At 40.2% G+C, this 13772-nt stretch overlaps 1 protein-coding gene across 1 annotated transcript; it reads left to right on the forward strand.

Annotated features, from left to right (window-relative positions):
* The first annotated feature begins 9068 nt into the window (after positions 1–9068).
* cart2 (cocaine- and amphetamine-regulated transcript 2) lies at positions 9069–10465 on the forward strand. Its single transcript, XM_029668913.2, has 3 exons — positions 9069–9467; positions 9746–9829; positions 10107–10465. Exons 1-3 carry the CDS (start codon positions 9303–9305, stop codon positions 10212–10214), a joined length of 357 nt encoding a protein of 118 aa, XP_029524773.2. The 5' UTR covers positions 9069–9302; the 3' UTR covers positions 10215–10465.
* Positions 10466–13772: the final 3307 nt, after the last annotated feature.

Below are 13772 nucleotides of genomic sequence, written 5' to 3' on the forward strand. Positions count from 1 at the left end.
CATGAGGCAAATGGTGGTCACACCAGATACTGACTGGTTTTCTGATCCACGCCCCTACCTTTTTTTTAAGGTATCTGTGACCAACAGATGCATATCTGTTTTCCTAGTCCTGTGAAATTGATAGATTAGGGCATAATGAATTTATTTCAATTAATTTAAATTTCAAGGACTGATATCCTTATATGAACTGTAACTCAGTAAAATCTTTGAGATTGTTGCATGTTGTGTTTATGTTTTTGTTCAGTGTACTTTCCACATAATGTTCCACTAAAACTGCAATGAATGACACATAAAATAACTGGTCTCTCCCTCGGGTGGCTGTGTTAACTGTTTCTTTGGTGGCCCCTGCCTTTGGCCTTGAGCTGCTTGTCAGGATGAGGGATAGTGCAGACACCGTGAAGAGCTGCAAGTGACATGGACTTTAAATTTCAGGCCGTGGGAACACCAGGAGCCTGTTCTGTGCCTGGCGTCTTCTCTGTGGTGTCTGGGGAAATATTTTAGACATAAAAAGCACCTCTTGTGTATAATAAACAGCCAATCTGGACAAGTGGATAAAGAGACGTGACAGTTTCAGCCATGTAGACAGGCCTGTCTGGGGAAGAAAGACAAAACAAAATGTCCCCCTGGGCCTTCTGAGGACTGTGTGGCCTTTGACCTGAGTCATCATCTCACTCATCTCAATTTAACAGAGTAAGTTTAGATGAACATTGATGTGACCTGACAGTTTACAAGTTCCACTGACAATTATAACATGTTTAATTGTGTGTTTTTCTTGTTAGTGAGTTTTCATCTGGCACAATTTCACAAACCTCTCAATTACAGTGACAGATCCTGTCAGAGAGCCTCCTCTGGGCCTAGAACATCAAATGACGCTGCTATTTTCAAACGGCCAAAGAATGATGTTCAACATGCAGTGGAACAGACAAGTGTTCTTGAGACACGTCAATCATTTTATTAGAATGGGTGAGGTCAACTTTGTAGAAAACTCTGTAGCAAACTAAATGCTAAATTAAAGCAATACCAAAAAGCAATTAGGAGTGAAACACTGAATGAGTGTGTTAACTGATAAGAGACCATGTCTTGTTCATGAAGCAGGTTGGTTTGTGAACTTTCCCTTTGATCAATGGAGGAAGTCAATGTGATTGATTTTGTTGTTACGGAGGTGAATTGCTATTTTTGTCTCTGTGGGTGAATTGAGATGATTGCATCAGTGTGTGTTTTTTCAGTCCTCTCATCTGGTAGTGACGTAGGTTCCTCTATCACTACTAGGAATACATGACTAATTCTGAATAGGTAAACTAATCTCTATGAGATTTCCCTGGTAGTCTTGTTCATTTTAAATAGTGTTTTCTTCACATAAGGGATTGAAGAGGGAAGCTGTCTGAGGGTTGTGGGTTTGTTGGAGAAAGGGGTGGAGGGATGGATGCTGTGATGCGATGTGAGCTCAGTGAGTTTTGAAGACGGGCTATGAGGGCAGAGCTAAGCCGATCGTGGGGAATCAAATCGTGCCTCATAGCCAGGCGGAAAGTGGCAGAGGAACAAGGGGAGGATTTTAAACCCCTTTACTCACCCCTCTCTGGATGGTTATTTATAGCAGGTTTTACAGCACTGAATAGTTCAAAAGCCATTTTTACTGTGCCCCTGGCACATGGAACTGGCAAATAAGATTTGGCTTTCATCCCTGATGCTTTTGCTTAAGACGAGAGTACATGATGCCGAACCCTGATTTAAATAAACTTTTTGGGTAAAAAATGTGAATATCAATGCAAGATTTCACCGAAGGTTTGAGTGATATACTTGTGATTCAAGTTGGTAATCTACCCTATCTAATGATGGAAAATAGACTACAAACACATACAGTGCAATCGGAAAGTACTTAGACCCGTTGACTTTTTCCAGATTTTGTTTCGCTACAGACTTATTCTAAAATTGATTAAATAAAATAAAATCCTCATCAATCTACACACAATACTCCATAATGACAAAGCAAAAACAGGTTTTTAGACATGTTTGCAAATGTATTAAAAATACAAAACAGAAATACCTTATTTATTCAGACCCTTTGCTATTAGACTCGAAGTTGAGCTCCTGTTTCCATTGATCAACCTTGAGATGTTTCTACAACTTGATTGGAGTACACCTGTGGTAAATTAAATTGATTGGACATGATTTGGAAAGGCACACACCTGTCTATATAAGGTCCAACGGTTGACAGTGCATGTCAGAGCAAAACCAAGCCATGGGGTCGAAATTAATTGTCCAGTAGAGCTCCGAGACAGGATTGTGTCGAGGCACAGATCTGGGGAAGGGTAGCAAAAAATATCTGCGGCATTGAAGTGGCCTCCATCATTCTTAAATGAAGAAGTTAGGAACCAACAAGCTTCTTCCTAGAGGTGGCCGCCCAGCCACACTGAGCAAACGGGGTAGAAGAGCCTTGATCAGGGAGGTGACCAAAAACCCGAGGGTCACTCTGACAGAGCTCCAGAGTTCCTCTGTGGAGATGGGAGAACCTTCCAGAAGGGCAACAATCTCTGCAGCACCCCAACAATCAGGCCGTTATGATAGAGTGGCCAGACGGAAGCCACTCCTCAGTAAAAGGCACATGACAGCCCGCTTGGAGTTTGCCACAAGGCACCTAAAGAACTCACAGGCCACGAGAAACAAGTTCTCTGGTCTGATGAAACCATGATTGAACTCTTTGGCCTGAATGCCAAGCGTCACATCTGGAGGAAACCTGGCACCATCCCTATGGTGAAGCATATGGATGTTTTTCAGCGACAGGGACTGGGAGACTAGTCAGAATTGAGGGAAAGATGAACGAAGAAAAGTACAGAGAGATCCTTGATGAAAACCTGCTCCAGATCACTCAGGACCTCAGACTGGGGCCAAGGTTCCCTTTCCAACAGGACAACAACCCTAAGCATTACAGCCAAGACAAGACAGGAGTGGCTAAGGGACAAGTCTCTGAATGTCCTTGAGTGGCCCAGCCAGAGCCCAGACATGAACCCGATCTAACATCTCTGGAGAGACCTGAAAATAGCTGTGCAGTGATGCTTCTACAAAGAATGGGAGAAACTCTCCAAATACAGGTGTGCCAAGCTTGTAGCGTCATACCCAAGAAAACTTGAGGCTGTAATCTCTGACAAACATGCTTTAACAAAGTACTGAGTAAAGGTTCTGAATACTTACGTAAATATTTCAGGTTTTAAGTCATGCAGTATGAAGGAAGTTAGAGGTAGTTTTGCTAGCCAATGCCTGGAAGTCTACAGGACCAGCTAGTCTTGGGTAACGCTTGCTAGCATTGGCTTGCCAAACTACCTCTAACTTCCTTTATACTGCACTCAGAGCCATAAAAACGGTATCCACAAGTTCTGCTGACTCTGGGTAAGTAGAAACTGCTTAATATCACAGTAACCCCCCCAGCCCCCCATCTCAATCTCTACTGATTGGCCTGGGGCCATCCTTTCACTTAACCAGACCCATAACCTGTCACTGGACACCAGTATATGCTATTCATCACAGCCACAGCCCATAAAACAAATAATGTAGCATGAAATGGTGCCTTGTTTTTGTGAACTTAAAGACTGTCATATAGAAGTGTCTGGAAAAATAAACCCCACAATAAGACACCAGAGGAAATGGTCACCCTCTACTGGCCCTCTAAAACCACATCCAGAATCTGATCTCTCATCCAAGGACTGACCAAATCTAACTCATCCCAACAGCAGTGGGATGCAAGGTGGTATGGCTGCTAGTTTGTTGTTGTGTATTAAGTATTAATTTACATGTTTTTCTGTTAGATTTTCTCCCGATTGTTGATTGAAGTGTGCAGATGTCACCCTAATGTCCCATTATGCTGTTTGCTGAGTGCAGTATGTTTACCTAGCCATATCTTCAGGGGTCATTGAATTATGGAGTGGTTTTACAATAGGTCGTCTTAATAATTAGGTTAAGAGTAATGGTTTTGACTGAATCAGTTTCCTCTGGCCTCTGTGGTATCAAATCAAATCAAATCAATTTATATAGCCCTTCGTACATCAGCTGATATCTCAAAGTGCTGTACAGAAACCCAGCCTAAAACCCCAAACAGCAAGCAATGCAGGTGTAGAAGCACGGTGAATAAAATGCAAAGGGCCTGAATAATTTTGTGGCCTGACAGATGCCACAAGTCATGACCTACCATGTCTTCATGGAAGATCTATTTTTATTGCAAATGCCACGAATCCGTGCCACATATTGAATGTTGATAGCATAAAGGCTGAATCAATCTGAGCATTTTAAAGTAAATGAAAGTGAGCTGGCTGGAACTCATGTGGAGAGCTGACTTGCCTCTGCTTGCGTAAGAGCCTGGAACAATTATACCTCTCTGTCTGTGTGGCATATGCTCCCGCCAAGTGGATATGAATGAACTCCTTGGGTGCCGCTTGAAGTGCGCTTCCCATTTGGCTCAGTTTAATAGATTTTTCCAGATTGTAAATTGAAAACCAAACTAACCCAGGCTGATGTGTATTTGTGTGGATATTTTGTGATTTGTCTAGCACGCTGCCAAACAATGATTCTGAACATAAAATTAAATGTTGATTGGCCCAGGCAGGAGCTATGACATATTAACCAAACCAAAATGTTATCCTCCAAATATAGATGCACAGTTGTCACTTTATTGAATTCAATTTATTTGGGTAACAGCCATATACAACAAAATGTACAATGTGAACCACGAGGACATAACTTAAAAGGATATGAATTAAAACGGTTGTTTCCAAAGTGGTCCTCAATGGTAAAAATCAATAACACATATAATGATTAAAAGGCAAGTCAAAATTACACAACAACCATAAACACATTAATTTTCATTGACATCCTAGGAAGTGTCATTATTCACGGCACTTTTCCCTAACCTTAATAATCGACCATATTAATTTCACATTTCGACCTTAAAAAATCATCTAAGGATTGCACATTACATCAATCACTCAAATAAATACACCTGACCAGCACTAGGAGGCACAAGCGACACTGGAGAGGTGTCTCTTACTTAGACAACCTTGTCGAAAAGAAAACGTTTGCCTGCTTTTTAAAGCGATTTCAAAATTTTCCAAGGGGAGACTATTCCATAGACAAATACCTGTATAAAAAAACATGCTCCTCACGGTACTGTTTATCCTTGGGATTTTACAAGACATAACACTACCTCTGGTATTGTAACTGGGATGGTAATAGACCATATCAATGTGGTTTTTCATATAACTTGGGGCACAATCATTTAAGATGTCGAACATATGATTAAGTTTAAGTTGGTCCACTGGACTCTAAAGGCAACAAGCTCACCTCCCGGAACTTGCAGTTGCAGTCAAAAGTTTATATACACATAGGTTGGAGTCATTAAAACTAGTTTTTCAACCACTCCACAAATGTCTAACAAACTATAGTTTTCGCAAGTCGGTTAGGACATCTACATTGTGCATGACACAAGTAATTTTCCAACAATTGTTTACAGATTATTTCACTTATAATTCACTGTATCATAATTCCAGTGGATCAGAAGTTTACATACACTAAGTTGACTGTGCCTTTAAACAGCTTGGAAAATTCCAGAAAATTATGTCATGGCTTTAGAAGCTTCTGATAGGCTAATTTATTTTCAATTGGAGGTGTACCTGTGGATGTATTTCAAGGCCTACCTTCAAACTCAGTGCCTCTTTGCTTGACATCATGAGAAAATCAAATGAAATCAGACAAGACTTCAACACATTTTTGGAGACCTCCACAAGTCTGGTTCATCCTTGGGAGCAATTTCCAAACGCCTGAAGGCACCACGTTCATCTGAACAAACAATAGTATGCAAGTATAAACACCATGGGACCATACAGCCGTCATACTGCTCAGGAAGGAGACGTGTTTGGTCTCCTAGAGATGAACGTACCTTGATGCGAAAAGTGCAAATCAATCCCAGAACAACAGCGAAGGACCTTGTGAAGATGATGGAGGAAATAGGTACAATGTATCTATATCCACAGTAAAACGAGTCCTATATCGACATAACCTGAAAGGCCACTCAGCAAGGAAGAAGCCACTGCTCCAAAACCGCCATAACAAAGCCAGACTACGGTTTGCAACTGCACATAGGGACAAAGATCCAACTTTTTGGAGAAATGTCCTCTGGTCTGAGGAAACAAAAATAGAACTGTTTGGCCATAATGACCATTGTTATGTTTGGAGGAAAATGGGGGAGGCTTGCAGGCCGAAGAAACACCATCCCAACCGTGAATCACAGGGGTGGCAGCATCATGTTGTGGGGGTGCTTTGCTGCACGAGGGACTGGTGCAAGTTATGTGGATATATTGAAGCAACATCTCAAGACATCAGTCAGGAAGTTAAAGCTTGGTCGCAAATGGGTCTTCCAAATGGACAATGACCCAAAGCATACTTCCAAAGTTGGGGCAAAATGACTTAAGGACAACAAAGTCAAGGTATTGGAGTGGCCATCACAAAGCCCTGACCTCAACCCTATAGAAAATTTGTGGGCAGAACTGAAAAAGCATGTACGAGCAAGGAGGCCTACAAACCTGACTCAGTTACACCAGCTGTCAGGAGGAATGGGCCAAAATTCACCCAACTTATTGTGGGAATCTTGTGGAAGGCTACCCTAAACGTTTGACCCAAGTTAAACAATTTAAAGGCAATGCTACCAAATACTAATTGAGTGTATGTAAACTTCTGACCCACTGGGAACGTGATGAAAGAAAGAAAAGTTTAAATAAATAATTCTCTCTACTATTATTCTGAAATGTCACATTCTTTAAAATAAAGTAGTGATCTTAACTGACCTAAGACAGGGCATTTTTACTAGGATTAAATGTCAGGAATTGTGAAAAACTAAGTTGAAATGTATTTGGCTAAGGTGTATGTAAACTTCAGACTTCCAACTGTATGTGGGACATAGGGGGAAATTCAGCATATACCTGATAACATTATTGACCTGCATTATCTTTTTCAGCTGTTTTGATAGCCCAATATACCAAGCAGAGCAGGCATAATAAAAATTACACTGAATCAAGGTTGAGACAAGCAGTTTATATAAACATTTGTTCAAAATCTCACAAATATTTTAGCAGCAATCAGGTCACCAGAAAGGGATTGATCTAGGGATACACCAAGATAAGTTACACTTGTCTTTGATTCAATCTCTTTGCCTGCACAGTTTACCTTTATCTTGTCAGCCCCAAGCAAACTAAGTTTTGTTCCAAACTAAATTGATTCTGTTTCCCCCAAATGTAGCGACAATTTGTTGTCAGTCAACCAATCTCTAACAGAATGCAATTTCTTACCCAGGGTCTCTTCTATGTAAGCCATATCCTTCCCTGATACCAGTAAGGCTGAGTCATCAGCATAAAGAAGGTGTTTGCACTTTAGTGTATCTGTATTTGCGACATGTGATGGCAATTTCAATATTTATATTGTGTGTGTTTGGGGGGGGGGGGCGTGTTCGCTTATCAAGACATACACTGAGTGTACAAAACAGTAGGAACACCTGCTATTTCCATGACAGACTGACCAGGTGAATCCAGTGGAAACGATGATCCCTTATTGATGTCACTTGTTAAATCCAGTCAGTGTACATGAATGGAAGGAGACAGGATAAAGGATTTTTAAACCTTGAGACATGGATTGTATATGTGCCATTCAGAACGTAAATGGACAAGACAAAAGATTTAAGTGCCTTTGAACAGGGTAAGGTAGTAGGTGCAAGGCACACCGGTTTGTGTGTTTCAAGAACTGCAACGCTGCTGGGTTTTTCCACGCTCAACAGTTTCCCGTGTGTATCAAGAATGGTCCACCACCGAAGGACATCCAGTCAACTTTACACAACTGTGGGAAGCATTGGAGTGAACATGGGCCAGCATCCCTGTGGAACACTTTTGACACCTTGTAGAGTCCATGCCCCAATGAATTGAGGCTGTTCTGAGGGCAATAGGGGGTGCCACTCAATATTAGACTCAGTGTAGATACCATATAGGGTCTGAAAAATGTCCAGAGGGTACATACTGTTGACCTCAATATGGTAAAGTCATGAGATGATAATCCAGTCCTACTTTTAGAAGTTCAACGCACAATTTATTTCACAACATAATAATAACATTATGTTGCAAACCTAATTCACTTCTCAACATAATATGTTCAACATAACATTAGAAGAAGAAAAGCTCATGCAAAGGAGAGTATTGATTGGGGGCTTTGGCAAAAGAGGTGTCACTGCACAATTAACATAGCAACAGGAGTTTGCTCCTATTATGTGCCTGCTGCGTCTGATGCACACAAACAACACTGTTTGTTTACAAGGCCTTGGTAACTTCAGATTTCTTGATACATGGCAGTGACTTTTTTAACCTGTGGTGTATTATATATTATGCCTTTTGCAAGTGTTTGTCAGAAATATTATTCACATTAGTTATGTCACAAACTAAAGAAACTTTAACGTATAGCTGTATATAGGCTATACTAGTAGAAATTGGCATATGGTTCATTTAAGCTGAAAACGTGACACTTTATCTGCGCACTGTTCCCCTGGGTATAGAAGTGCGTCACAAACAAATATCCACAATCAAGCTAATCTCAGAGCTTCAGGGATCATCATTGGATGATCCTCCTTTTATCATTCAGAACCCATCGCCTCAAAGAGATTAATTCAAAAATAAGCCAGTGAGAACATGTTTTAAACTCAAAGGGGCAGTCTCCACACACATATTAAGCCTAGTAATGGACTAAGAAGCACTTTTAATGGCGATTATCCATTGAACAAGCATTATAGTCTAGGACTAGGCTTAATCTGTGTCCGGCAAACCAGCCCTAAATTCTGAAATTCCAAATTCTGTACAAAATGTAGCACAACTTACTGTCCATGGTGGGCTATTTACTGAAGAACCTCTGAAAATATAACTAACTTTCTAGACCATCAGATTACGTTTTGTTAATTTTAATAAAAATTAGCAATCAGATAATATAATAAAATATGAATCTGCCCATGGCTGTACTCAGTGCACTAGCAAAGACCACAAGAGCAAAAATAATTCTGAAGGGCATTTGCTGAGACAGTTTGGACAGCGTAATGGGCATCTTACGTAGGTTATTAATTCTCTTACGTAGATAAGGAGATCAATGCTCAAGGCGGAGCAATTCAATATCAATGGGAATACAAACACTGAAGAGCAAACAAAAGGAGGCAAAACGGCAGGGATTGGTCAATTGAGTTGAAATAGGAAACAACTTCGCGCGCTCGTAAAGCACTTCTCCAGATCAGGACCATGGAGAGCTCTAAACTGTGGACGAGAGCGGTAGTTTGTACAGCGCTGCTGTCCATCCTATGTGGTGCTGAAACGAACGACTCAGAAATTGAAGTGGATTTGGAAACGAGAAACATTCACGACTTCTATCCACAAAATCCGAATCTAACGAACGAAAAACGTCTTGTAAGTCTAGCTATATTGTATGTATGAATGCTTATGTCCGCGGGTAGCTTTTGGAATTTACATTCGACTAACTCGAAAAATATAGAGTAGGCTAAATTATGCTATATACAAAATAAAAAATCACATTGTTCTTGAGAACGTGAATGGTGTTTTAGGTTTGTTGTTCAAAATGTGAATATTGACTCAAGGAATTGTAGTAATGCTGCACAATGACAAGACAGCACTTCAAGCTCTGACAGTTATGTATTTTAATTGTGTATTTCCTACTGTTTCCATAGCTTGGAGCTCTACACGAAGTTCTAAAAAAACTGCAGACCAAAAGAATTAATCCATGGGAAAAGAAATTTGGACAAGTTCCCACTGTAAGATTTTACACTCTTTCTCTGTTCAGAGAAGGTATTACTTTATTATTTTTAAATGACGAATAATTACCAAATGCAGAATGACAAGATAGTTTATTTTATTATGGTCCAGTGTTCTTAATGTAAGTTGTCTTAACTAGGCTATTGGAAGTTCTTCAAACATGTAATCGGATTATTTAATAAATGCGTGGTGTTTCGAAACGATTTACAGGATGATATTGTAACCTACAGTATCCTCATTGTTTTCATTTAACAATTTGACATTAATATTTTTCAGTGCGACGTGGGGGAGCATTGCGCAGTGAGGAAAGGTGCTCGAATCGGCAAAATGTGCGACTGTCCACGGGGAGCTTTCTGCAACTTCTTTCTGTTGAAGTGCTTGTGAATGGAGGTTTATTTGATTCAATCCCCTATCATTGTGTTATTTAAAAGAGGGATAATAATGTAACATATGTCATTATTTTTATGAATATTTTTCAAATACAGGCGGACTATAATTGTCAATGTTATGGTGGGACCACCAATTAGATAATGGTACATCCTATCGTTTCCTGGAGTTAGATTAAACATTTGTGTCACCTAAGTGTTACTGAGCTCTCTATATTGTGCAATAAAGTGTCACAACTTCTTTCGTAATCATTATTTTTGGTCTCGGAATTCACTTTTTCTAGTTAAATATTTGTGCAATAGAATGTATTAATAAATGCATCATGAAGCCTCTTATTAAAAGGTTAGTTAGGATTAGTAAATGTGTTAATATGCTGTTCTCATGATACAAAGATCCTATTGAGAATTTCAACAACTGTACCTCAAAACCACACGAACTTCAATTTCATGACACGTTTCCATTCACAGTAATAATAAAAACGTACATGTTAGAGGTGATGAATTTGGGAAATTAAGGCGTAATAAAGCAGTCTTCAGCCTGGGTGCAAGCTGGAGAACTAATTTAGTGAAAATTTGTCAGGATCACAAACTTGGTTGGATCTAAAACTGTACTTCAATTACATACTTTAATTATAGTCATGTTTTTCCATAAGCTATATTACAAATGTAACTTGCTCCAAACATTTATGTCATTCCATCTTCACATAAGTAGGAAAACAAAATATAAAGATGCCATTTGATAGAGGGAACTGACAGTTTCAAATTTGACTGAATTGGTCAAATTTGAAAAGGGAATGTTCGTTCTAATAGACTCAATCAACACTCAAGATCTATAAAATGTTAAGTCATGTAAATCGCACACCGGACTCACAATGGTGCTGTAGTCGTGAGTGTGTGATACTAGAAGTATAGTGCATTCAGAAAGTTTTCAAAAACCTTTGTTTTCCACATTTCATCACGTTATAGCCTTATTCTAAAATTGATTAAATATTGAATTTGTTTCATCCATCTACCCCATAATACCAAAAACAGGTTTTTAGAAATTGGCAAATTTATAAGAAATAAAAAACAGAAATACCTTATTTACATAAGTATTCAGACCCTTTGCTATGAGACTTAAAATTGAGCTCAGGTGCATCCTGTTTTCATTGATTGTCCTTGATATTTCTACAACTTGGAGTCCAACTGTGGTAAATTCAATTGATTGGAAGTGATTTGGAAAGGCACACACATGTCTATATAAGGTCCCACAGTTGACAGTGCATGTCAGAGCAAAAACCAAGCCATGGGGTCGAAGGAATTGTCCGTAGAGCTCCGAGACAGGATTGTGTCAAGGCACAGTGAAGTGTACCAAAACATTTCTGCAGCATTGAAGGTCCAAGAACACAGTGGCCTCAATCGTTCTTAAATGGAATAAGTTTGGAATAACCAACCCTTCCAAGAGCTGACCACCTGGCCAAACTGAGCAATCAGGGGAGAAAGGCTTTGGTCAGGGAGGTGAACAAGAACCCGATAGTCATTTACAGAGCTCCAGAGTTCCTGTGGACTGGAAGACTAGTCAGGATCGAGGTACAGAGGACAGTACAGAGATCCTTGATGAAAAACTGTTCCAGAGCGCTCACGACCTGATTGGGGCGAAGGTTCACCTTCCAACAGGACAATGACCCTAAGCCCACAGCCAAGACAACACAGCAGTGACTTTGGGACAAGTCCAGGGTTCCCACACCGTCTTAACCATCAAATTCAAGGACTTTTCAAGTTGAAGTTGAAGAGCTAAGTAACTCCTCGTTTATTTCATTAGCACCAGCTTAACACAAAACATGTCGCAGAGCAAAAATATGACCTTGTTTTACCATGAACATGACCAAATAAATAGGCAAATAAAAAACACATGGCCATAAATAGTTTTGCAACAAAAGATTAGACGAAAATCTAAATAAATAAAACATTTCCCCAACCATTGTGTTCTGGGGTTGTTGGCCTTTTTGGTTAATTTGCTTTTCTTTATTTTATCGCTTACTCATTGAGTAGTGTTTTGCCCTTTCCCAAACTGTTAAAACAGTGCCCAACCCTTGCTTTTTGCTGCTATGCCCCTTCATTTGCTTTTCAGGTCATTAAATGTTTCATTGAGTAGTGTTTCTATTTCAGCTGCTTGTGCTCTTTTATCTTTTACCACCCTTTCTCAGGCTATTGGACTTGGCAATAAGAGTGAGGTTGCCTGTGCTCTCCTCTTTTGAGTGCAAATTTGTCTGCTGAGGTCTCGAGAGCATTTATGTCATCTGTCAGTCTTCTTTTCTTCCCTTTAAGTTAATCTATAAGGTCTTTTCTCTTTCTGTTTTTTTGCTCATCCATTCTTCTGTCTCTGTTCTTCTTGATGTGTCACATACTCTGCCTTGCAGATGCCACTGACATAAGCGGCGGTCTGTCAATGCACACATTATGTATGCCACCCACAGCTCTTATGTGGTCAACTAAACATCTCTGTGCTACATATTAATCTTCTTTCAAGTTCTCCACTTCAATCTGCCGATTGATGGAGAATCCGCACTCTACTGAGGCTTGCCTGTGTGACAGTAAGAGGAGTTGGCGGCAAAGTCTCCATAAATTTGAGCTCTTTGTCCTATGACAAACTCATGTAAAAATGTGTCCAAGCTGTCTTGGACAGGATCAAAGTTTACAAATTCTGAGTGATGGGCCTGGACAACGTCATCAATAAAATGTGAGTATTGTCGAATGATGTCATCACAATCTTCTTCCTTCACCCGATAACTATTTACAAGGTAGGTCAGGGCCTTCTTCAATTTCGCTGTACACAGCATCTTTCCATTTGTGCCTGCCATTTCCCTGCGGACAAGTCTCTCACAATTCTTTCAGTAACAAAGCCCAAGTCGACATGTGAGGAGTCGATGTGATTGTATGACTGTCTCACCTCGACATCAATACGTTTTTGAGGGGTCTTCGCTTCTTTCATGTCTGGCTTAATTCATCTGCTCATCAAGCTCTTAAGCACATTGAACAAGTCTGCAGAGAGAAATGGCACCATGGGCTTATCGGTCTGGTAGCGTGTGAGGAATGGTGTCACTTCTTTGCTCACTGACAAGATGAAATTCAGTTTTGCTGTCATGAGAGGTTCCTTAACGGCCTCCTGAATCACCTCAAAGGACTTTGTGCCTGCATTTGGACCGCTCTTCTCTACAGCCTTCACATATGTTGCCATATGGGGTAAAAACTCTAAAGCTCTTTCAAGCAAGGACGCATTTTCAACCCACCGTGTCTTGCAAAACGTAAGTGGCATTGGGGGATCTGATGAACCAATGATGTTAAAGCAGTCCTCCCTGCGGGCTGGAGTATCCTTCAGAAGTTGGTATATAGCATGCAGTACATAGCATGCAGTGCACTGTCGACTTTCCACTCCTTTCTGAAATGCTCCATGTACAATATGGAGACCACAACTGCCAATGTCTGTAAGGTGTACATCAAAATCTAGGAGGGACTTCTCAACCTTTGAGTAAAATGACCAATTTACATTTGGTCCATCCATGGATATCTGAACCAT

The sequence above is a fragment of the Oncorhynchus nerka genome, linkage group LG9a (genome assembly GCF_034236695.1).
Source record: "Oncorhynchus nerka isolate Pitt River linkage group LG9a, Oner_Uvic_2.0, whole genome shotgun sequence".
Lineage (NCBI taxonomy): Eukaryota > Metazoa > Chordata > Actinopteri > Salmoniformes > Salmonidae > Oncorhynchus > Oncorhynchus nerka.

What these genes read in the sequence shown, in the direction of transcription:
- cart2 (XM_029668913.2), top strand. Translation starts at nt 9,303, where the DNA reads ATGGAGAGCTCTAAACTGTGGACGAGAGCGGTAGTTTGTACAGCGCTG. An exon ending in TAACGAACGAAAAACGTCTT is followed by an intron (nt 9,468 to 9,745) that starts GTAAGTCTAGCT and finishes CTGTTTCCATAG; the next exon opens with CTTGGAGCTCTACACGAAGT. An exon ending in AATTTGGACAAGTTCCCACT is followed by an intron (nt 9,830 to 10,106) that starts GTAAGATTTTAC and finishes AATATTTTTCAG; the next exon opens with TGCGACGTGGGGGAGCATTG.